General features: G+C 25.4%; 1 protein-coding gene and 2 long non-coding RNA genes across 5 annotated transcripts; all 3 read right to left on the minus strand.

Moving 5' to 3' along the window:
* Positions 1-2545: 2545 nt before the first annotated feature.
* Positions 2546-5590, minus strand: LOC100199663 (large ribosomal subunit protein uL3). Its single transcript, XM_065803541.1, has 6 exons — positions 5463-5590; positions 4846-5207; positions 4203-4525; positions 3644-3906; positions 3410-3505; positions 2546-2731 (listed from the first exon to the last, which is right to left on the minus strand). The coding sequence occupies exons 1-6, from the start codon at positions 5538-5540 to the stop codon at positions 2567-2569; spliced, it is 1287 nt and encodes a 428-aa protein (XP_065659613.1). The 5' UTR covers positions 5541-5590; the 3' UTR covers positions 2546-2566.
* An 8556-nt stretch (positions 5591-14146) lies between these two features.
* LOC136083784 (uncharacterized) lies at positions 14147-19730 on the minus strand. 2 transcript variants are annotated; one of them, XR_010640085.1, is made up of 3 exons: positions 19078-19730; positions 15771-15867; positions 14147-14285 (listed from the first exon to the last, which is right to left on the minus strand). It is a non-coding gene; the product is annotated as an uncharacterized LOC136083784 (long non-coding RNA). The 2 variants fall into 2 exon arrangements; XR_010640084.1 differs by lacking the exon at positions 19078-19730 and adding an exon at positions 16245-16772.
* Positions 19731-21556: 1826 nt separating this feature from the next.
* Positions 21557-25663, minus strand: LOC136083785 (uncharacterized). 2 transcript variants are annotated; one of them, XR_010640087.1, is made up of 4 exons: positions 24075-25663; positions 23706-23802; positions 22636-22801; positions 21557-21746 (listed from the first exon to the last, which is right to left on the minus strand). It is a non-coding gene; the product is annotated as an uncharacterized LOC136083785 (long non-coding RNA). The 2 variants fall into 2 exon arrangements; XR_010640086.1 differs by lacking the exon at positions 22636-22801.
* Between the last annotated feature and the right edge of the window lie 1490 nt (positions 25664-27153).

Raw genomic sequence — 27153 nt, forward strand, 5'->3', positions numbered from 1 at the left:
TTGTAACTTGTACCACTGCCAATAACATTGTTTCTTCGAACACTTTTCCACGTTGTGACTTGCAAATATAATTTCATACCATTTTTAGGTAGGTCTAAAAAAAATGCAAAAACCAAAAGTACCTTACTTTTATTACATGTTTTATATTTAACTATTTTTTTTATATTTAATTATTCATATACCTGCATACTTATATATTTAAAAAATTACATTTTATATTTTTCTTTTTTAAAATACTAAATACTTATTTACTTTTAATCATTAATAATTTACATAACTCATGTCATATTAAATTTATTTATCAAATATAAATTTAAGTGTTAAGCATGAAAAGTTAAGTGTATTAAGTATCAAGTATTAAATTTATATATGTAAATACTTACCTAGTAAATAACTAGTATGTAAAAGTTTAAATACCAATTAAATTTACATATATAAGTTATATTATAAGTTAAATTATATATATAATAATAATATATAAATATATACAATATTTAAGTTTAGACATATATGTAAATCTAAGTTAAATTTACATTTTATAATAAGATTATTTACCCAAATTTAAATATTATGTATTCGAGTGATATTTTCTTATTACCGACGTATAAAACTCATGGCCAACGAGCCCCGGTTGCATCGGGCCAATCTGCCCCATTGTCATGTTTAGAGTATGTATAACTTTCTCCTTAAACCATCAACTTATTTTGTGGGACATTATATACTAAAATAATCCTTACACTATAAGCTTTAAATATGGCATTTGAATAATGCTGTACTGTCAAACGTCAGTGAGTACAAACACGTTAAAAAAGTTTTTCAAAATTTACTTTGATGTATTAAAAATCGTTAAAACACACACTCAAATATGATCCGATAAATATGATTTTTCTTTTGGATTTAATTACTACCAACCCTCACTTAGATTCCCAGCTTGTTAAAGCGTCTAGCCTTTGAACAAACTCGAATGGGCCAACCTAACTCATGGGCCAACCATTTGCAACCCGTCGTTTACGATATTGCGCACTAGACAGGGTTTTTTTTTTTCTGCCATCGTGGATTGAAATAACAAAGGAAACTGCTAAAAATAATAAAAATGATCATCTCGTGCATCTTTAATATCTTTAAATTAAAATATTACTTTAACTTCCTTATAAAAGTTTTAAAGATACATTTTAAAACTTTTAAAGCTTCATACATATAAATAATAACACTCTATTAGTATAAAAACACAATATAAATCAGTTAATTTGTTACTATACTACTTCGTAATTGCTATCATAGAATATTTAATTAAAATTAGTTTCCTTACTATTTCTGAATTAAGACGCCAGCAAAAACAATTTTTTCAATAAACTTAAACGTGCTAAAGTTTTCTAAAAATGAGTAATGAAAACTTTGCATTGCATTAACTGCTACAAAATTTCATTCTGCATAAAAGTATAAAAAGAAAATCGCGTCAAATGAAACAAAAGTATCAAAGAAATTTAAAAGAGTACTTTTTCAAATCTCCTTAATTTAATTCAAAGTGATTTGAAAAAGATTTTAGCAATGTATTTTTTTTTTGAATGTATATATTTATTTTTTATGTAGCTAGTTTTAGTGCCACCCTAGAGGTTAACCAGGCCCTGATAACTATATCTTATATAAAATCCTAGATCCAGCTATTTCTAAAAAATGTTCTTCGTCATATAAGATATAAACTCCGACTAGAATATACACTATAAGTTAAATATTATTAAAAATAGTAAATTATCTATAAAAATGCTGCAAAATAATGTTTACTATGACAACACTAATGCTATTTGTTCGACACACGCATGCTTTTTATTTAATATTAGCCTGGATTGACAAAAACTGCTTAATTAACTCAACTTATTCAACGCGACTCGGTACATATCCGTAACCTAACGCATTCGCAGAATTTATTTTCGTCTTTTAAACAAGACGATGGATCAAGGTTAACTGGTCATAGATTATTCAGGTCATATTTCATATCTTAGAAATCAGGAGTGTATTTTCTCCTTAATTACTTTTAGCTGTTTTCAATTTTTTTAATCATAATTTTTGTTTAAATGTTGACGAAAAAAGCTTGAAAAACAAATAAATACGTAAGCCTAAATAATAAAAAGCAATAGGCATATGTAAGGTAAATGTTTTAGCATCCGAAAAACTTAAGTTTAGAATTCGAGTTAAGAATTCATCAGGAATACCGAAAAAATATCCACGTTAATGACTGGATTAACAGGGTTTGCAAAAGCGCATACTTATTTGCATTGGCTTTTTTTGGTCTTAGCGAACATGATATATTAAAGAAAACATAATATATTAAATCTTTTGCGAACATAAGTATAATAAAGCGAGTAGCAAGGCGCGATTAGAGTAACGATCTTGTGTCAAAATTACCAAGTGTCATCGGATTTATAACCCGTTCTCTGATTTATGCACTAAACGCCTTGTGAAAGAGACTTAATTTGAGACAAAATTAAGAAAAGGAAACCCTTATCAAAAACTGTTAAAATAAATACGAACAAAAAAAAACAATAGCTCCTTCACAGAAACATTTATTTTAGGCCTCAACAACATCAACATGTTTATCTTTTTTCAATAATCCCATAAAACTTTTCTTTTCTTGATCATGTTGGAAACGACCATGACCAAATTTAGAAGACGTGTCGATAAATTTCAAGGTTATTTTCTCATTGGCTTTACGAGAAGTTTGTGCAAGCAGAGACTAAATGAAATTATGAATAAAATTGCAATAAATATAATTTACTTGACTTAAGGGTGGCTTATATGTTAAAAAAAATTAAAAGGAAGAAATTACAACAATTCACATCTAATCTCAAAACTTCATTAGAATAAGAAACTTTAAAATTTCATAGATGTACTAATGTTAAAATTTATGGAAAAACACCAAATAAAGAATTTATAATTGTTTAAATCACAACATGTATAAGTATTGTGTAGAAAAAGCTAACACTTAAATTAAAAAAAAAATTGAAATTTAACTTAATTCGCTGACTTTAGTTTAGAGCCTTTATGAATCATGGATACTTAAATTTCCATTATTAAGAAAATACATATTTAAAATTTCTGTTACAATAAGCTTTTCAAGATGGAGCATAAAATACTTTAAGACAGGAAGTTCTAGCAAAAATTGAGAATATAATTTTAATTAGTATTCAAGCAAAATTTTTTGAAAAAAGAAGCAACCAAATTTGCGTATAATGGTATAATAAAAACATAAACATAAAAATCGATCATTTTAAATAAGCTTTGAAAAGCAATTACCTAGTTAATATAGTTAAAAAGAAACTGTAATTTACATTTTTATGTCATAATGATTTATAATTTTTCTTTAAAAAGAACGCAAAATAAACAATCTTGAAACAATATGTTTTTAACTTACTTTACGTAATGAAATGACTCGCTTTTTGGGACCAGGTATAGCACCTTTAAGCATGAGAAAATCTTCAGTTACCTCACCATAATGAGGAAAACCACCCTATAAAATAACATACAAAATCTTAAAACAGATCGTAACAAATACAAAATAAACTATCAGAAACATACACTAAAAAATAACTATTAAAATCTATTAACTGATATATATTTTTAAAATATAGTACAAAGTTTTTAATACCATTGGTGTTATAGTTTTTTCAGTGAGATCATAATCAGTTGATGCATTATTCTTAACAACTTTGTTATCTTTAGTATGTATACCACGTCCAATTCTGTAAACTTTCTTATTTCTTTCAACACGATGATGATAACCACACTGACCTGCACGAGGAACAGTGAAACCAATACGTGCTGGATGCCATGCACCAACACAGGCAACCTTTCGTAAACCTTTGTGAGTTTTCCGAGGGAGTTTTTTTGTACCCCATCTGTATGTCACTCCTATAAAGTTATTTATAGTTTAGCTTTTTTAAAAAATCTAAATAATCTTAAATTGAACACTTTTATAAACATTGCAATTGTTGAAAAATATGACACTGCACATTGTAAAAAACATAAGCACTAGATATTTGAACATAATCTTTTACAAAAATTCAAGTCAATTTCCATAAAATTTAGTATAACAAAATGATATAAATTTTAGTATAATAATAAAGTTTATAAAATAAGTACGTAGTACACTGATTGTTTATGCTAAGCCAAACTGAATTAATTTAAAACTTTATTAATAAAATTACCTTTAAATCCATGACCCTTAGTAATACCAATAGCATCAATCATTTCATCTTGTCCAAAAACATTACTAACACTTATTGTCTTTTCTAGATGATTTTTAGCCCAATTGACTTTGTCAGCTATTTTACCACCATTTATTTGAATTTCCATGATATGAGCTTTTTTTTGCTTTAATCCAACTAATTTTTGTTGGGTGTGGACTAAAACTCTTATCACTTTACAGTACTTAATCATCTTTTCAAGATCACGTTCAATGCTTTTTTTGCCATTCTCGTCAGTCCATTTTTTACTTGATTTGGTAAAAGCCTTATGCTTTGATTTATACCTATTTAATGGAAACATTGGAGCTCATCAGAATTCTCTGAGAGGAGAACCAATACTGAACAAAAATTTATTATATAATAACTGCATTTATTTAACCATTAGACAATTATTTTAACACTATTAATTTGTATTGAATTTTATTATACATAGCAAAATATTGAATACAACAAATAAATAAGTAACGTTGTATTGTAGGTTACTTTTTATAACATTATAATAACTCTTTATTTATTTATTTATTTATTTATATATATATATATATATATATATATATATATATATATATATATATATATATTTATATATATATATAACACATACCAGTTTTTGTAAAATCGACGTTTGCATTCGTCACTAAGATGTTCTGCCCATACAGTTGTTAATTGGCGCAGACCACGAGGTGTTTCTACATAACCAACAATTCCAACTATAACAATTGGAGGAGTTTCCAAAATTGTAACTGCTTCAACAACCTCTTTTTTGTGAACCTTCGAGCCTACACGATCTACTTCACGAACTATGTGAGTCATACCTGCTTTAAATCCAATAAAACCAGTCAAGTGACATGGTTTTGTTTCGTCATCCTTTGGAAAAGTTTTCATTCTAGCGAGTTGCTTTTTACTTCGTTTCCTTGGAAGAAACCCAAGGTTTCCATGACGAGGTGCCTCAAATTTACGATGAGACTAAAATTAAAAAATACAAAATATTTATAATGAATGCTTGAGAGCTAATAATAATTTAATAAATAACTTCTACGTATTTGTTTAAAATTAATAACTACGCAGTTTCAAAGCTTGACCTTAAATTATTCATAACTTCTGTAAAATCAAATAAATATGAATTGCATTAGAATATTTAGCGGTCTACGTAGACACAGTTATAATGATTACAAAAATAAAACAGGATAACAACATTTGTATATTAAGAATTCGCCTTACCATGTCGACGGATGTTTTAAGAGAATGTATGTAACGTCCGCGATACTGTGTTGTTCGTTGTATAATTTTAAAGACCATATATCATAATTTTAATATTAAGTTAATAATTTTTCTTCTGAAGAACTATATAAAATAAAAAATTTCTTATTTTATATTAGTTAGTTGCTAAAAAATTTATTGTAATTTTTTTTTTTTAAATGTATAATACTATTTTAAATAGTTCAATTTAAGTCTGTAGTATACATAATTAAAGTTCTTTATACACTACATATTAACGAAATCTTGCATTTTTATTTTTATAAAGTACGCAAAATTATTTTTAAAACGTACGTTTTAAAAATAATTTTGCGTACTTTATAAAAATAATTAATTTTCAAAGATAATAGCAAAATATGCTTTTAAGACTAGTTTTCTAAGTTGTTTTTTTTAAGAAAACGTTTTATATTTTCTTGAAATTTAATATATATATATATATATATATATATATATATATATATATATATATATATATATATATATATATATATATATATATATATACATATATATATACATATATATATACATATATATATACATATATATATATATATATATTCTTAATATTTTTATTAAATTGGTATTATATTTTCATAAAAAATGTTATTCATTTTCTTAAAAAATGTTTTATACTTTCATAAAAAATGTTATACTTTCTTAAAAAATGTTTTATATTTCGCAAAAACCATGTAATATAAAGAGATATTTTTATATAGCTCTTATATAAACATTGAATCAAATCACAAATTAGAAAATTTAGAATTTAAAAAAATTTCAGTGCTGCTCATAAATCACATAATCATAAAACGGGAAAATACACCAAGTTTCTTGTTGGGCAAGTAGATGAAAATTTGTCGTAGAGAAATCGTACTGGGCGTTTTGAATCAAAAATGTCATCTGCAAAAGACATTTCATATAAATCTTACTCATTTCTAGGTTCTTGGTTTGAGTTCACGAAAATAACTTTAATATAGACTAATCCATAATCATCTTTTATATGCTAATATAAGGCTAATGCATGGCTAGTACACACAGAACAAAACTATTCAATCAACAAAGCTTGCAAAACCATGCATAAAAAGTAATAGATTATATAAGTAGAAGGGATAATCCTTCCATTGGATGAAAAACACGAAAAACACGAGGGTTTTAAACTTGGAAAAACTAAAACTGTATCAAGTTCTTTTTTTTTTTTATGTTTGAATAACTTCTACAAATCTTTTCTTTAATGATTTTTTGATAACTTCAAATACCTTACTTTCTCCCCATGACTTATTCCTAGATTTATCAATTGAAGAGTTTGAAAGAGCCTTCAAATCTCTAAAAAGAAACAAAGCAATCGGTGCGGATGGAATAAACGGAAGCATAACTATGAAAGCTTGAAAGATATTCTATTTGAAGTTTTCTAAACATCTATACAACAAGAGGTTTTCCCAGATTTATTAGAAACTGCCAAAGTTATCCCGATTTATAAAAACGGAGAAAAATTAAACGTCGATAGTTATTGCTCTATTTCTATCTTTGCTACGTTTTCAAAAATATTAGAAAAAATCATCTTCGAACAGACATACTACTATTTGATTTCAAATAATTTAATAAAAATCGATTTGGCTTTAAAAAAAATATTTCAACTAAACAAGCCATTATTCAGTTTATACGTGAAGTCTCAAATTCTTTTGCTAAATCATAATATACACTTGGTGTTTTTGTCGATTTATCAAAGGCTTTTGGTACAGTCAATCATAATATCTTACTTAAAAAACTTGAGTTCTACAGAATAACTGGTAAATCAAATAGTATAAAAGCTACTTGCCAAATAGAAAGCAATTCGTTTACCACGGAGAAGAATTGCTTCCTATTGATCTTCAAAATAAAGCATTAATTGAAATAAAATGTGGTGTTCCACAGGGTTCCATCCTTGGTCCACTTCTCTTTTAAGTATACATCAACGATCTAAATGAAGCCTCGAACCTTGTAAGCATCATGTTTGTAGACGATACGAATTTATTTTTATCAAACAAAGACATTAACAAACTTTTTTCAAATATGAATAAAGAACTTATACAAATTTCTACTTGGTTTAAATGCAGTAAACTAACCTTAAATACTGACAAAACAAAGTGGATCCTTTTCCACTCCTCAACACAAAAACGTTTTTTGCCTAATAATTTACCTAAACTTTATATTGATAAAATAGAAATAAAAAAAGATTCCGTGTTTTAAAATTTCTAGGTATTTATCTTGTCAAAAATATGACATGGAAAACTCATATTGATTATATATCAACAAAAGTTGCAAAAAGTATTGGAATCGTCTATAAGGCCAGAAATTATTTAAATAAAAAAAATTTAAGAAAACTATACTACTAATTTATTTATAGCTATAAACTATGCAAATATTCCCTGGGAAAGTACAGGTAAAAGTAAGTTGCAACGTCTTTACCGCCATCAGAAACATGCAACGCAAAGAGTATATTTTTAAAATCGTTTTTCAAACACAAAGCCTATATTCAAAGATATGAATGTATTAAACTTAAATGAACTTAATTTGCATAATGCTTTATGTTTTACGTTTTGTTGTATGAACAACCCATTATTAAATGTTTTTAAAGATCTATTTACCTTTAAAGTAAAGAACAAATATAGTTTGTGAAATAAAAACTTTAAAATTTTTTTTTTTTTTAAATTTTTTAAAATTTAAAAGAACTCTTTTGTCAAACAAGGTTTAATCAATTTTGTATAGATCATCGAGCACCTTATCTCTGGAATAAAATTGTCCAGCCTAATTTAGATGCATCTATCTCTTTTTCTGTTTTTAAAAACAAATTAAAGAATATTATTTTTTCAACGGATAATATATTGAACTATTTTTTAGATATTATTTTAACCATTTATTTCAAATGTTTTGGATTGTTATTTTGTTATAAACTACCTGTATCATTTTATATTATATTTATACTGTAATTTTTATATGGTTTTGGCAACAAGATCGATATGATCTTCTTCCAGATTCTAAGTTTATATGCTTAAATTACACAACATGTAAATAATATAAACTAAAAAAAAAAACTAAAAAAAAAAAGTAACATATCCCTAAATTCGTTACTAGATATATTTTTGTGAACATCTTTGCAAAGTTATAACTTGCTTTCAAACAATTTCAATAACAAATATTTTAATAAAACTAAAACACGGTATTTAAAGTTTTTAGTTGTTTCGGAAGGCCCCGAAAAGTTCAAAAAGACTTAAATGGCATTTAAGTGACAAAAAATTGCCTATTCCTGATTCTTTTTTTCCAAAAAAAAATTAAAAAAAAAAAATGCTTAAATTGACTATAAGCTTAAAGTCATATTAGGCTACATGGTTTACGAAAACATGTTTTTAAAAACTTCTTATTTAAAGAGTTTTTTAAATATATATAACTATTATAAACATTATATATTTCAAACTTTAAGTTATATTTTATATATGCTGCTATATATTTCACGAAAAAACATGTTTCTTTTTTTTTTTTTAAAAAGAAACAAAAAATTTTCTTTAAAGAAAGTTCTATGGTAAAGTTTAACAGAGTATATTTCAAAATTTAACAAACAAATTAACATATTAAACCGAAAATATGTTTCATGTTTCATCAAAAAAGTAAAAAAAAAAAAAAAACTACAAAAATATAATTTAAGTATTTTTTGGTATTTAGTCATATATTTTCAATCACTGATCCCATGCGTTGATCCCATACATCGATCCCCAACTTCTTAAAGTTTTCTGAGTCAATGTCCTTAAACCATACTCGAATGATCTCTTTTTTAATTCTGGAAGGGATGTTGCACAGGCTCTCCGAATCTTGCTTTTCATTTGTTTCCAAGTGTTTTTGATAGGATTTAAGTCGGGTGAGTTTCCACTCTGTTCAAAAACGTTATTTGTTTTCTACGCACCTACTCCATCGATCTTGCTGATGTATGGCATCATTCATTATCCTACATGATAATTTCAGACTCATAGATGACATCTTACATAGATGACGTCTTACAGTTTTATCTATGAAACATTAATACAGCGTTCAAAATCCATTTTTCTGTTTTTAGGAAGAAAGTATAAAGTTCCAATATATTTTTTTTTTACAGCAAAAATAGCCTCATTACTCTCAACAATATGGCCAACAACAAATACAGCAAAGAAGATGTTGAAAATGATTTTAAACATCATTGAGAGCAGGGAATATTATTAATTGCCAAGATGGATGGTCAACTAGTGCACTTTAAAAAAATTCAATTATACTCTTTATATAAGATTCAATTACAAAATTGTTTTTTACTGTATTCAATTGTTGACAATTAATTATAATTAAAAAAAAAAAGAAACGCATGGCAGAAGGTCTTTGGCGAGATGAATGTAAATGATTCAACTACACGCTTTAAGTATGAAAACTTTTATAGATAAACTTTTAACCCAAATTGAAGAATGATTTCATGATTTTAGTAACTAAGTTATATAATTCGGTTGTTTTGATCCATTAAATTTATTTGAGGAAAATACAAATTCATTTAGGAGTTTATATGAATAGTACAGTAACTTATAAACATTGAAAAAGCAATTGTAACAGATTACACCATGTCTTCTAATTTTGTCTATACTCTACAAAATATGCTTGATTCTTTCTGTTACATCTGCTAATGATGAGAAAACGTTCTGTATACTGAAGATTATCAAAAATTTAAACGTAAATGTTATACAATATGGTCAAATAAAAACGAAACGTGAAAATGTTGTTCTATATCGTTATATAAATGTTATACTATATATAAATGTTATACAATACAAAACGCGAAAGTGTTGTAGGGTAGAGTGGGGTTAGTTAAGTAATTTTAAATAAATCTTACAGATTTCATAAACAGTGCGTCGGATTTCCTTAATATTTTCACGATTGAAAAGATAATTTAACCTGTTACAGAGTTGTTAACCGGAAGGTTTTATAAAACTAAAGAAAAAAAAATTCTTTCGAAGGGGATATTGATAACGAGAATTAACTTTTTTTGTATCGAAATAAACAAAATATTTAAAATCGCCGATTTTCATTTCGCAAGTAATCGTCAGGGCCGACGACACGGGTTTCGAAGTGGAGGGGCACAATCGTCAACTTCTAAAAAAAGTCCTCTAAATCTAAAAATTTGAAAAAAAAAAAAAGAAAAAAAGGCCCTTAATATTTACTTTGGGAAGTATTGATAAAAGATAAAAATAAAAGTTACTTTTGCAGAAAAACTTATAAAACACGTCATTGATGATGTATTTAATTATGTTTTATGAACAAAAAAATGTTTAATAAACTAAATAGCTAAGTGCTATTTATTTATTGATATTTTTAAGTGTTAAATGCGCATAAAAATTTTTATAAATAAATAACGGTATTCCTTATTTATACTTCTAAAATGTCGTTTAACGAAAAATAATTAAATAATGTAAATAACATGAATAAAACTAAAACAAATTAAAGCAAGTAGGATTAGTCATTCTACTTAGATAATCTGTTACTTTTTATGCATGGTTATGCAAACTTTGTTCATTGCATAGCTTTTTTTTGTGTGTACTAGCCATGTATTAGCTATATATTAGCATTTGAAAGATGACTATGGATTAGTCTATTAAATAATTAATAGATTTGTAATCTGTAGATTCGCCCCTGATTTAATGATCGCTATATATGTTTAATATATATATATATATATATATATATATATATATATATATATATATATATATATATATATATATATATATATATATAATTTATATATATATATATATATATATATATATATATATATATATATATATATATATATATATATATATAAATATATAAATACATATATAAATACACACACTCACACACACACACACACACACACACACACACACACACACACACACACACACACACACACACACACACACACACACACGCACACACATAGGCCTGTAAATCGAGCCAAACGAGCCAAACTTGCCAGGGCAAGTTTGGCTCGTTCAGGGCTTACATATTAAGAGTGTTCAGGCTCGGCTCGAGCTCGTTTCGAACATGAGATTCTTTGTTCGAGCTCGGCTCGTTAAGGATTAGTATTGTTTGGGCTCGGCTCGTTTTACATGTTGCTCGAGCTCGACTGGTTCGAGCTCGGCTCGTTATTAAAAAATACCTTTCTACAAGTTAAAAAATGACTCCTTCAACAAAATCATTGTGAAAAGAGCTTGAAAAAAAAGTTTTATATATTTACATTTCTGTTTTGCATAATTTGTACACTCTTAAATCCATTAAAATGGTCCAAAACGTATTAGGCCTGTTGGCAAATGACAATAGTCAATAGTAGCCTCACGTAATTAAATTGTTTATATTAATCAACTATTTAGTGTAATAAGAGTTATATGGGTCATATCTCATATGGTTACACTAACACCATATTTTTATTATACACTAATATATATAATATCACAATTTTATTTATTACATATATATTATTATAATATAAATAAATATATATATATATTTATACTCGAGCTTTATTCGAGCCTATATGAACGAGCCTATGATGTTCAAGCTCGGCTCGTTTAATAAACGAGCCTAGTTTTTTGTTCAAGCCCGGCTCGTTTACCATTCGAGCCGAACATGAACGAGCTCTTGTCGACCGATCACCGAGCCGTTCACGAACACGAGCCAGGATTTACAGCCCTACACACACACACACACACACACACACACACACACACACACACACACACACACACACACACACACACACACACACACACACACACACACACACACACACACACACACACACACGCACACGCGCGCGCGTATACAAATATATACACAAACGTATGTAAAGACGATTGAAAAAATGTTTCGCAAGTTTCTTTTCGCAAATCGTTATTTAGGAATTTTAATTTTTTTTTTTGTATAGGTGAATTTTTGCATATGTAAATTCCGTAATTTTTGAAATACGGTAGATAAAGATACAAAATTTTCGCAAGTCTTATATTTTGGCGAACAACTCTAACCCGTAACGAATTGGTTAATAGAAAAATCAATTTATTGATTTGTTTCAGAAGATACTGCTTAAGGTTTACCAAGCTGCACAACCTACCCCATCATGATAAGCTGAGCAACTTTGTGGGGCAAGATAAGCAATCAACGAGTAAATAAATATATATTATATAAAACTTGGATTAGTTATCAATAAAACTATCGTTCACAGTAAACGTGTCTAAAATTTATAAACTTTTATTTTACACCCATTAATGACATTATTAAATTAAGAGAAGAGAAAAAAATATATAGTAAGAAAGTGTCATAAGCCAAATTCATTTCAGAAACCTATAAATTAATTCGATGTAGGTCTATAAATTATAATATAGAATGGTCTATAAATTAATTCGATGTAGGGAAAAAAGTAAAGATGGTTACAGTGTTATTAAAAAAAATCAACTAAACAATACTGTCGCTGCTACTATTAGCTCTTAATTCATATATGATTAAAAACCTAAATGGTTAAAAAGATACTTTCGAGGAATTGCAAAAGAAGATGCAAATGTATTTACGTTTTGTAAAGCTAAAAGAAAAAAAGGAAGCCTAATAGGCTATCGAATATTGTTATTAAATAGCAAACATGTATTTTTAATGAAGTATCTCTTAAAGTACCGAATATTACAGCTGAATGGTCATCAAACAAGATATTTTACGATAAGAAAATTAGTGAAGATATCGTTTACAGATATTGTGACCATAAAAAGGAAGGAACTGCGCCTTCCTGAAAAAAAAAAAAATGCTACAAAGTTGCAAAATAAAATAGTTACCTGGTTAAATGTTACATGCATTAAATCTATGAGTATAAAATTATATATTTGAGATGACTATTTGAGATCAGTTGTTTTACTTTTTGATTGATTTATTCCTAAAATAGAACATTGAAGTTGTTCTTTTAGTTCTAGTAGGTTGTGTACTGGGTTTACTTTCACTTTTGTGTTTCTTAAAACACAATAATGATAAAATACTAAATACAATGAAAACTATAAAAGAAAAGATTTAGGCTTTTTCTTGCACAGAACAGTTACAACCCAGTCGGCAAATTTAGTTGTAAATGCGCATTAGAAACTCGTTTAATTACGTATCGATGTGGTATGTATGTTAGCCATTTTATCGTGTCGAATACGCATTAAAAATACGCATTAGATGCGTATAAGAACAGGTATACAATACGACGCCTACTGAGTATCAAACTCGCATTTGAAACTCTTGTAAACACGTATAAAATACGATAACCAGAGAATATTCAATACGATATTTTCCTGGTATTACATGCGCATTTAAAACTTTCCAGAATACGCATTATTTACGAATATTTGTTAGCCATTTTATCGTGTCAAACGCGCATTAAAAATAGACATCAGATGCGTATAAAGACAGGTATACAATACGACGCCTACTGAGTATCAAACTCGCATTTAAACACGTATAAAACACGATAACCAGAGAATATTCAATACAATTTTATTAACTAATATGAATTCATAACATAATGATAATGACTAGCAGTAAGCAACCCGTAATACGGGTTATGAGTTATTAAATCACTAATAACAATAAAAACACATTAATAACTTGATATATTATCTAAAAAATTAAATACAAATTTATCTATAAATATTTTAACTTTGACTCCATATCAGCAACGTCATTGCTTATAGTCACAACACAGGTACCAGAAACGGAAAGTCAAGTAAAGCCTGCAAATACCTAAAAAATGATATTAAAAAAAAAATTACAATTTTTAATTACAAAAGTACTATTTGCATTTTATTGTTAGTAGAATTAGGATAATAATAACAGAAAATATATATTCCGTGACTACAGAATAATTAAAAAAGATTATAAAAAGGCTAGACAACACAATGTAGTAACACTGGCAAATAACACAACAACTTAATACTTGGACTGAAAAGATTTTATTTATTACAATATTTGAACAATCGAGGGACAATTATAGTTGAACAATTTAAACAATTATACCATAAAATAGCAAGCAAATCGTAAAATATTTCTTAGAAATGATCTATTTTTTTCATTTGACTACTATTTTCAAGTTGCCTATAAGCATTTACATTAATAACTTCGTTGAGCCTAATACTATCTATTTCAATTTAACTATTATCATTAAACATATTACCAGTAATCTTACTATTGCTGCAACTGAATAAATGAACGTAAAAGAATCTTACAAATTGTGATCTTTTCTAATCAAAGATTTTATTTAAACTTAAGATTTATTGAAATCCATATCTTTTTATATGTTTACATACATTAGTCGCTTATCAAAAATATTAAACAACATTTACTTACATCAATTATTTTTAATTAAAAAAGAATCTAGACTACAATGCACAATATTATTTTTACCTTAATGCATAAAAATAATAAATTCACAATCTTGTATAAAAAAATGAAGCAATGTCAATCAGTATATTTTACTCTAAATTAATTATTTAAATATATATATATATATATATATATATATATATATATATATATATATATATATATATATATATATATATATATATATATATATATATATGGGAACATGGGGTAAAATGACGAATGGGGCAAGATGACGACCTACAGTTATCTCTTTAGCAAAACTAAATATAACAGTTGATTTTTGCTGAAAGGGAAGTAGATTAATTTTACTAGATTTATCAATGGTTTCTTTTTAAATATTATTTTTGTGACGAAAGCTAAGCATTAAAAAGGTTTTTCTGACATTGAGAAAAAAACTTTTTATCCTCGTTTGACTTGATTTATTACATTGCTACATCACCAGCTAAAGGTAAGTTTTATTTTTTGGGACAGACTAAGATACAGGCGTTTTTCGAAACAGTCATCATCTTGCCCCATGTTCCCCTATATATCTATTCACATACCTTTAAATAGTGGTATTACACTTTACACAATGAAATATGTAAATACATCATCATTTTTTCAACTACTTTCAAAAAATTTTTTTTTTTTTTTAGTCTGTTATTTTTTCTAAGAAAGAATATTTATAAAGATACAGAGAAATATAAAATATACTGAAATATAGGCAGATTTATGTTTATAAACTTTTGTGTCAACAAATTACAGTCAGTTTTCCATGTTAAATACATAAAATATATATCTAATATAACATATATCAAATATCATATAAATACAATATAAAATAAAACAAAATAGTAAACTTACTCAAATCAGTATCAGTTATACTGTGTGAAGTAACTAAAAAACACTTCAGCTCTTTTCAATTGCTCTAAAAAATAACTTTCAGCTCTTTCCAATTGCACTAAAAAGAAAAAAAAAACTTACTTAGATAAGTTGCCAAGTTCTAAAGAATCTGAAAACAAATAAGTAAAAAAACAAAGAACAAACAAACATTTATTTGTTAAAACTACTATATTTAAACAATTTTTTAAATTTGTTAAAATTACTATATTTAAACAAATTAAATTTAAAAAAGTGTAACGCCAATTCTCCTTAAATGCTAAAAAAAGATTTTCAACTTAAATTTGCTTGCATATCTTGCTTGTAAAACCATGTGAATAAGAAACACTTTTAGAAAAGCCTAGAAATTACTTAAAGATGACATATGCAAAATTTAAGTTTGAACGTTGACTGGACTAATTATTAGCAGATGTTTTTAAAAAATTCATAAAAATTTACATATATTCGTTCTTTTATATTGCATAAATCCATCATATGATAAATCTGAAATGAAAAAATGTAATGGATAAGTAAATACAAAGAAAAACATCATATATGAATCACAAATCAATATATCAGATAGAGATAAGATGTCATGATAAGAGAGTAGTAGTTGTTAAGTATTGTTATTTCATGTTAGCTCGTAGAAAATAATTCATGTTGGTACGCCAATGGTTCTAAAAATTTAAATTAAGATATAAACAAAATGTATATGTGGCAAAATGATTTTTCTTGAGTGGCTTTTACTGAACGATTAAAAGCAGTGAGTTTCAATAATAAAACCACTTATAATTTTTAACAATAGACACCAACATAAAGGTAAGCCAAATGTAAAAACATTAGTAACATAAATAGCAACTTTATGCAAAATCTTGCTCAACACGATTGCCAAGTCACACACTTTGAAAACATGGTCCATAAATATTATAAGAAGTGTTTATATATGTTATATAAATTTAAATAAATATATTGTGTTTTATAGTTAGTATATATATTTATATTATGCTGTTTCTATGTCATGCAAAACAACATAATATAAACATATATACTAACTATAAAACACAATATATTTATTTAAATTTATATAACATATATAAAAACTTCTTATAATATTTATATACACAATAGATACATTTTATACTATTTTAAAAATACATTTATAAAACAATTATATAACACATATTACCACATACATATATTTATCAAAAACTTTTTAATTTTGAACATAATATAAACACATATGCAAACTATAAACATATATAACTTGAATTGCGTGAACAAAAAATTTAAAAATAACATGAAAAAATCTAAAAAGGTTCATATATATTTATATATAAAGACATATATCTCATAATAAAATATCAAATTATAATCATATTTAATTTAAATCAAATACTTATTGAATGAAGAACAAAAAACAGATAAGAGAACTGCAATCCTAATAACAAAATTTTACGTTTAGCAACAATTAAAATGTCAGTTTTGGCTCAAAATTTTAACTTATTTTTCTAAATTTTCTAAAACAGAACAAAAAAAGGTGATAGCATAACAGAAATGTCAATAAAATAGTAATCAACGGAATAAAATAAGCAATGTATGAAATGATAGGATTTAACATATATTTGAATTATATAAGTTTAGGACTTCATAAAACTAAATTAATAAATTTAAAAGTAGTAATAAATATTTTTATGATAACTCTTTTAGTGCAAAAAAGTACTGTAACTGTACTGGAGATAATTTACTAAATTGCTCAAGAGAAACCTTTTTAATTTAAATTTTATTTTGGCTATATCAGTTTAAGCATGCGTTTTAAAAGCAAAGATTTTCGTTATTCCCTTATTTGTTAATATTTGATCAAAATCGGGTTCGATATCATATCCGATTTTGATCAAATATTATAAATACGTATTTTTGATAAATAAGTGGTATTGAACTCGAATTCGAAACTTAAAACTAAATGCGCATTTTTCTGGTATCAATGGCGGTATGTTATACGTGATCAATACTCCGAGTATTTTCAATACTAGATATGCCGACTGGGATGTTACCAGTAAACAAAATTATTTTTACCTTGATTAAAAGCTAACTTCCAGCATTTCTTAATTAAGCTCCAGCTTCTCTCTAACTGTTGACTAATGATTAATAGAATAAATTTCATATCATACTAAATTTACAAAAATTAAAACCATGTTTCAACAGTTAGCTAACTAATCAAAAGATGACAAAGGATAGACAAACTAAAAAAAAAATGAAAAAAAGAACACAATTATGATAGAAATTATAAAATTAAAAAAAAATTATTTAGATTAAAAAGTGTTAATTGTTACTATAAATAGTTAAACTCATACTTTGCTTTGTTCTGAAGTGTCAAAAGTAAAATCAAATTAACAGACATTAACACTGCTTGACACTGAATTCTGTCAAGTAAGTTTTCTGCACTTCGAGTTACATTTCTTACATTTCAACAACAATTAATTTCATCCTGCCTAGATCTTTTTTTTTCATTTGACAACTATTTTAAAGTTGCCTATTAGCATTTTACATTAATAACTTTGTTGAGCCTAATCTATCTATTTCAATTTCACTGTTATTATATTACCAGTAATCTTACTATTGTTACAATTGAATAAATGAACGTAAAAGAATCTTACAAATTGTGATCTTTTCTAATCAAAGACTTAATTTAAACTTAAGATTTATTGAAATCCAAATCTTTTTATATGCTTACATACATAAGTCGTTTATCAAAAATATTAAACAATATTTATTTACATCAATTATTTTTAATTAACAAAGAATCTACAATGCATAAAATTATTTTTACCTTAATGAACAAAAATAATAAATGCACAATCTTGTATAAAATATTGAAGCAATGTCAGTCAGTATATTTTGCTCTTAAGTAATTATATATATATATATATATATATATATATATATATATATATATATATTATATATATATATATATATATATATATATATATATATATATATATTTATATACATATATATATAAATAAAATAAAACAAAACTTGCTTAGCTGAGTTGCCTAGTTTATAAGAATCTGAAAACAGATAAGTAAAAAACCAAGAACAGACAAACATTTATTTTTTAGAACTACTATATTTAAACAAATTAAATAAAACAAAGAATAACGCCAATTCTCCTTAAAAGCTAAAAAAAATTTTCAGCTCAAATTTGCTTGCAGACCTTGCTTGTAAAATAAAATGTGAATAAGAAACACATTTAGAAAAGCCTAGAAAAAATTCATAAAAATTTACATACATTTGTTCTTTTATATTGCATAAATCCATGATATGATAAATCTGAAATGAAAAAATGTAATTGATAAGTAAATACAAAGAAAAAAATCAAATATGAATCGAAAATCAATATATCTGATAGAGATAAGATGTCATGATAAGAGAGTAGTAGTTGTTAAATATTGTTATTTTCATATTTTCATGCTTTAGAAAACAAATCATGTTTGTACTTCATGGTTCTAAAAATTCAAATTGAGATAAACAAAATGTATATACGGCAAAATGATTTTTCTTGAGTGGCTTTTAGTGAATGATTAAAAGCAGTGAGTTTCAATAATAAAACCACTTATAACTTTTAACAATTGACACCAACATTAAGGTAAGCCAAATGTAACAACATTAGTAACATAAATAACAACTTTACGCAAAATCTTGCTCAACACTTTGAAAACATGGAAACAACATAATATAAACATACATAATAACTATAAAACACAATACATTTATTCAACTTTATATAACATATACAAACACCTCATATAATATTTATATATACAATAGATACATTTTATACTATTTTAATGACACATTCATAAAACAATTACATAACACATATTTCCACATACATATATTTATCAAAAACTTTTAAACTTTGAACATAATATAAACATATATGCAAACTACAAACATATGTAACTTGAATTGCGCGAACAAAAAATTTAAAAATAACATGAAAAAATCTAAAAAGATTCATATATATATTCATATATATGAATATATATATATATATATAAACATATATCTCGTAATAAAATATTAAATTAGAATTATATTTAATTTGAATCAAATACTTATTGAATAAAGAGCAAAAAACAGATAGAAGAACTGAAATCCTTATAACAAAATTTAACGTTTAGCAACAATAAAATATCAGCGTTGGCTCGAAATTTTAATTTATTTTTCTAAATTTTTTAAAACAGTACGAAAAAAAGGTAATAGCATAACAGAAATGTTAATAAAATAATAATCAAAATAATAAAGTAAGCAAGGTATGAAATGATAGGATTTATAATATATTTGAATTATATTAATTTAGGACTTAATAAATAAAATAAAGATAATAAGAAAATAAGAATATAATAAAAAATAAGAATAAAACAAAATAAATTTAAAAGTAGTAATAAATATTTTTATGATAAAGTTTTAATAACTTTGTTAGCACAAAAAAGTACTGTAACTGTATTGAAGATATGCGATACTGCTTTAGCAGAACGATATCTCTTCATACAACTTTTCATGCATTCCTGACTATTTCTTTTCATTCCAGACAAACTTTTTACTAAATTTCTCAAATAAAAACTTTTTTATTTAAATTTTGCTTTCACTATTTCAGTTTAAGCATGCGCTTTAAAGCAAAGATTTTCGTTTTTCCGTTATATGTTGATATTTGATCAAGATCGGGTACGATATCGTATCCGATTTTGATCAAATATTAAATAATACGTACTTTTGATAAATAAGTGGTATTGAACTCGAATTCGAAACTTAAATCTAAATGCGTATTTTTCTGGTATCAACGGCGGTATGTTATACGTGATCAATACTCCGAGTATTTACAATACTAGATATGCCGACTGGGAAAGTGTAATCATTTTTTAAAATTAATTGAGTCCTAAATAAAAAAGATGACAATATATCAGCATATATCAGCAGATTGCTATATCAGCATATCCAGAACTAAATTATTTTTAAACAAATGTATTATTGTTTAAAAATTGAAATAACACTTTTAAGAAATGACTGTTTAGTTGTAACGTGTTTATTTTGTACAAATGAAATTGAAATTTGAAAGCGAATCATTTGTCTGTCAACATTTATGTTATAAATGCTCACAAAGAACTGCCTTTGTTTTATGAGATTATATTTGTTTTAATACAATTTTAAACAAATTAATACCTTACCCAGTCGGCAAATTTAGTTGTAAATGCGCATTAGAAACTCGTTTAAATACGTATCGATATGGTATGTATGTTAGCCATTTTATCGTGTCGAATACGCATTAAAAATACGCATTAGATGCGTATAAAGGCACGTATACAATACGACGTCTACTGAGTATTAAACTCGCATTTGAAACTCTTGTAAACACGTATAAAACACGAAAACCAGAGAATATTCAATACGATATTTTCCTGGTATTACATGCGCATTTAAAACTTTCCAGAATACGCATTATTTACGAATATTTGTTAGCCATTTTATCGTGTCAAAAGCGCATTAAAAATAGACGTATAATGCGTATAAAGACAGGTATACTATACGACGCCAACTGAGTATCAAACTCGCATTTAAACACGTATAAAACACGATAACCAGAGAATTTTCAATACAATTTTATTAACTAATATGAATTCATAGCATAATGATAATGACTAGCAGTAAGCACCCCGTAATACGGGTTATGAGTTATTAAATCATTAATACCAATAAAAACACATTAATAACTTGATATATTATCTAAAAAATTAAATACAAATTTATCTATAAATATTTTAACTTTGACTCCGTATCAGCAATGTCATTGCTTATAGGTAACGACATAAAGACCGCATTAACATCAGTTGAGTTCTTTTTAAAATCTGTCACAACACAGGTACCAGAAAAGGAAAGTCAAGTAAAGCCTGCAAATACCTAAAAAAAGACATGAAAAAAAAAAATTACAATTTTTAATTACAAAAGTACTATTTGCATTTTATTGTTAGTAGAATTAGGATAATAATAACAGAAAATATATGAACCTGTCATTTCGAAAAGGACACAAGTCCATTTACTAAAACTTTTCAAAATCAACAAAAATATGATTTTTATTAAAATAATGTCTAGGTTGCTAAAGAAATTGAACATAGAAGTAGATAAATAAAGAACGTATATAACTTATGTATTTTTTATTTTTTATAAAAAAAACATAAATCATACAGAAATTTTTAATTCAAACTTATAAACTAACTGCTAGAAGTTTTGGACTTATGTCCTTTTCGAAATGACAGGTTCATATATTGTCTACAGAATAATTAAAAAAGATTATAAAAAGGCTAGACAACACAATGTATACATTGTTACTATAGTAACACTGGCAAATAACACCACAACTTAATGAGATATTTTATTAACTTGAATACTTGGACAAAAAAGATTTTATTTATTACAATATTTGAACAATCAAGGGACAATTATAGTTAAACAATTTGAGCAACTATATCATAAAATAGTAAGCAACTCGTAAAATATTTCTTATAAATGGTCATTATCATTTGTGGTATTAAGAAATACGTAAGAGCTCAGTAATTACATAAGTTTTATTAAATCTCCCACTCATCTAAGAGAGAGAGAGAGAGAGAGAGAGAGAGAGAGAGAGAGAGAGAGAGAGAGAGAGAGAGAGAGAGAGAGAGAGAGAGAGAGAGAGAGAGAGAAAGAGAGAAAGAAAGTGTTTCCAAAGCAGCATGTTAACAAATGTAAAAAGCACAAAATAAATAGTAGTTACTGGTTTTATTATGTTACCAGTAAACAAAATTATTTTTACCTTGATTAAAAGCTAATTTCCAGCATTTCTTAATTAAGCTCCAGCTTCTCTCTAACTGTTGACTAATGATTAATAGAGTAAATTTCACATCATACTAAATTTGCAAAATTAAAACCATGTTTCAACAGTTAGCTAACTAATCAAAAGATGACAAAGGGAAAACTAACTAAAAAAAATGAAAAAAAGAACATAATTATGATAGAAATTATAAAAAAAAAAATTATTTAGATTTAAAAGTGTTAATTGTTACTATAAATAGTTAAACTCTGATTTTTCTTTGTTCTGAAGCATCTAAAGTAAAATCAAATTAACAGACATTAACACTGCTTGACACTGAATTCTGTCAAGTAAGCCTTCTGCATGCCGAGTTACATTTCTTACATTTCAACAACGATTAATTTCATCCTGCCTAGATCTATTTTTTTCATTTGACAGCTATTTTCAAGTTGCCTTATAGCATTTTACATTAATAACTTTGTTAAGCCTAATACTATCTATTTCAATTTCACTGTTATCATTAAACATATTACTAGTAATCTTACTATTGTTACATTTGAATAAATGAACATAAAAGAATCTTACAAATTGTGATCTTTTCTAATCAAAGACTTTATTCAAACTTAAGATTTATTGAAATCCATATCTTTTTATATGTTTATATACATAAGTCGTTTATCAAAAATATTAAACAATATTTATTTACATCAATTATTTTTAATTTAACAAAGAATCTACAATGCACAAAATTATTTTTACCTTAATGAACAAAAATAATAATAATGCACAAACTTGTATAAAATATTGAAGCAATGTCAGTCAGTATATTTTACTCTAAAGTAATTATATATATATATATATATATATATATATATATATATATATATATATATATATATTATATATATATATATATATATAAATATACTGAAATATAGGCAGATTTAAGTTTATAAACTTTCGTGTCAACAAATTACAGTCAGTTTTCCATGTTAAATACACAAAATATATATCTAATATAATATATATCAAATATAAAATAAATCCAATATAAAATAAAATAGTAAACTTACTCAAACCAGTATCACTTACACCGTGTGAAGTAACTAAAAAACACTTCAGTTCTTTTCATTCACTCTAAAAAATAACTTTCAGCTCTTTCCAATAGCACTAAAAAATAAAACAAAACTTGCTTAGCTGAGTTGCCTAGTTTATAAGAATCTGAAAACAAATAAGTAAAAAACCAAGAACAAACAAACATTTATTTTTTAGAACTACTATATTTAAACAAATTAAATAAAACAAAGAAGAACGCCAATTCTCCTTAAAAGCTAAAAAAAATTTTCAGCTCAAATTTGCTTGCAGACTTTGCTTGTAAAATAAAATGTGAATAAGAAACACATTTAGGAAAGCCTAGAAAAAATTCATAAAAATTTACATACATTTGTTCTTTTATATCGCATAAATCCATCATATGATAAATCTGAAATGAAAAAATGTAACTGATAAGTAAATACAAAGAAAAACATCAAATATGAATTGAAAATCAATATATCTGATAGAGATAAGATATCATGATAAGAGAGTAGTAGTTTTTAAATATTGTTATTTCAAGTTAGCTTTTAGAAAACAAATCATGTTGGTACTTCATGGTTCTAAAAATTCAAATTGAGATATAAACAAAATGTATATATGGCAAAATGATTTTTCTTGAGTGGCTTTTAGTGAATGATTAAAAGCAGTGAGTTTCAATAATAAAACCACTTATAATTTTTAACAAAAGACACCAACAATGTAACAACATTAGGAACATGAATAACAACTTTACGCAAAATCTTGCTCAACACGTTTGCCAAGTCGCACACCTTGAAAACATGGAAACAATATAATATAAACATATATAATAACTATAAAACAAAATACATTTATTTAACTTTATATAACATATATAAACACCTCATATAATATTTATATACACAATAGATACATTTTATACTATTTTAATGACACATTTATAAAACAGTTACACAACACATATTACCACATACATATATTTATCAAAAACTTTTTAACTTTGAACATAATATAAACATATATGCAAACTATAAACATATACAACTTGAATTGCGCGAACAAAAAATTTTAAAATAACATGAAAATATCTAAAAATATTCATATATATATTCATATATAAAAACTTATATCTTGTAATAAAATATCAAACTATAATCATATTTAATTTAAATCAAATACTTATTGAATAAAGAGCAAAAAACAGATAGAAAAACTGCAATCCTTATAACAAAATTTAACGTTTAGCAACAATGAAATGTCAGTGTTGGCTCGAAATATTAATTTATTTTTCAAAATTTTTTAAAACAGTACAAAAAAAAGGTAATAGCATAACAGAAATGTTAATAAAATAATAATCAACATAATAAAATAAGCAAGGTACGAAATTATAGGATTTATAATATATTTGAATTATATTAATTTAGGACTTCATAAAACTAAATAAATTTAAAAGTAGTGATAAATATTTTTATGATATTTTTATGAAAGTTTTATGATTTTTTATGATATTTTTATGATATTTTTATGAAAGTTTTAGTAACTTTTTTAGTACAAAAAAGTACTGTAACTATATTGGAGATATGCGATACTGCTTAAGCAGAACGATATCTCTTCATACAACTTTTCATGTATTCCTGACTATTCCTTTTCATTCCAGACTAACTTTTTACTAAATTTCTCAAGAGAAAACTTTTTAATTTAAATTTTGCTTTCACAATATCAGTTTAAGCATGCGCTTTAAAGCAAAGATTTTCGTTTTTCCGTTATATTTTGATATTTGATCAAAATCACGTACGATATCGTATCCGATTTTAATCAAATATTAAATAATACGTATTTTTTATAAATAAGTGGTATTGAACTCGAATTCGGAACTTAAAACTAAATGCGTATTTTTCTGGTATCAATGGCGGTATGTTATACGTGATCAATACTCTGAGTATTTACAATACTAGATATGCCGACTGGGTAATCTAATTTTGTTATGTTCCCAGTCGGCATATCTAGTATTGTAAATACTCGGAGTATTGATCACGTCTAACATACTGCCGTTGATACCAGAAAAATACGCATTTAGTTTTAAGTTTCGAATTCGAGTTCAATACCACTTATTTATCAAAAATACGTATTATTTAATATTTGATCAAAATCGGATACGATATCGTACCCGATTTTGATCAATTATCAACATAAAACGGAAAAACGAAAACTTTTGCTTTAAAGCGCATGCTTAAACTGAAATTGTGAAAGCAAAATTTAAATTAAAAAGTTTTCTCTTGAGAAATTCAGTAAAAAGTTGGTCTGGAATGAAAAAGAATAGTCAGGAATACATGAAAAGTTGTATGAAGAGATATCGTTCTGCTAAAGCAGTATCGCATATCTCCAATATAGTTACAGTACTTTTTTGTACTAAAAAAGTTACTAAAACTTTATCATAAAAATATTTATTACTACTTTTAAATTTATTTAGTTTTATGAAGTCCTAAATTAATATAATTCAAATATATTATAAATCCTATAATTTCGTACTTTGCTTATTTTATTATGTTGATTATTATTTTATTAACATTTCTGTTATGCTATTACCTTTTTTTTGTACTGTTTTAAAAAATTTTGAAAAATAAATTAATATTTCGAGCCAACACTGACATTTCATTGTTGCTAAACGTTAAATTTTGTTATAAGGATTGCAGTTCTTCTATCTGTTTTTTGCTCTTTATTCAATAAGTATTTGATTTAAATTAAATATAATTATAATTTGATATTTTATTACGAGATATATGTTTTTATATATGAATATATATATGAATCTTTTTAGATTTTTTCATGTTATTTTTAAATTTTTTGTTCGCGCAATTCAAGTTATATATGTTTATAGTTTGCATATATGTTTATATTATGTTCAAAGTTAAAAAGTTTTTGATAAATATATGTATGTGGTAATATGTGTTAATAACACATATGTAATAATCACAATTACATAACACTGTTATGTAATTGTTTTATAAATGTGTCATTAAAATACTATAAAATGTATCTATTGTGTATATAAATATTATATGAGGTGTTCATATATGTTATATAAAGTTAAATAAATGTATTGTGTTTTATAGTTTATATTATGTTTATATTATGTTGTTTCCATGTTTTCAAAGTGTGTGATTTGGCAAACGTGTTGAGCAAGATTTTGCGTAAAGTTCTTATTTATGTTACTAATGTTATTACATTTGGCTTACCTTTATGTTGGTGTCTATTGTTAAAAATTATAAGTGGTTTTATTATTGAAACTCACTGCTTTTAATCATTCACTAAAAGCCACTCAAGAAAAATCATTTAGCCGTATATACATTTTGTTTATATCTTAATTTGAATTTTTAGAACCATGAAGTACCAACATGATCTGCTTTCTAAAGGCTAACATGAAATAACAATATTTAATAACTACTA

The sequence above is a fragment of the Hydra vulgaris genome, chromosome 08, assembly GCF_038396675.1.
Source record: "Hydra vulgaris chromosome 08, alternate assembly HydraT2T_AEP".
Lineage (NCBI taxonomy): Eukaryota > Metazoa > Cnidaria > Hydrozoa > Anthoathecata > Hydridae > Hydra > Hydra vulgaris.

What these genes read in the sequence shown, in the direction of transcription:
- LOC100199663 (XM_065803541.1), bottom strand. Translation starts at nt 5,540, where the DNA reads ATGGTCTTTAAAATTATACAACGAACAACACAGTATCGCGGACGTTAC. An exon ending in TTAAAACATCCGTCGACATG is followed by an intron (nt 5,208 to 5,462) that starts GTAAGGCGAATT and finishes TTTTAATTTTAG; the next exon opens with TCTCATCGTAAATTTGAGGC. An exon ending in TAAGGGTCATGGATTTAAAG is followed by an intron (nt 3,907 to 4,202) that starts GTAATTTTATTA and finishes ATAACTTTATAG; the next exon opens with GAGTGACATACAGATGGGGT.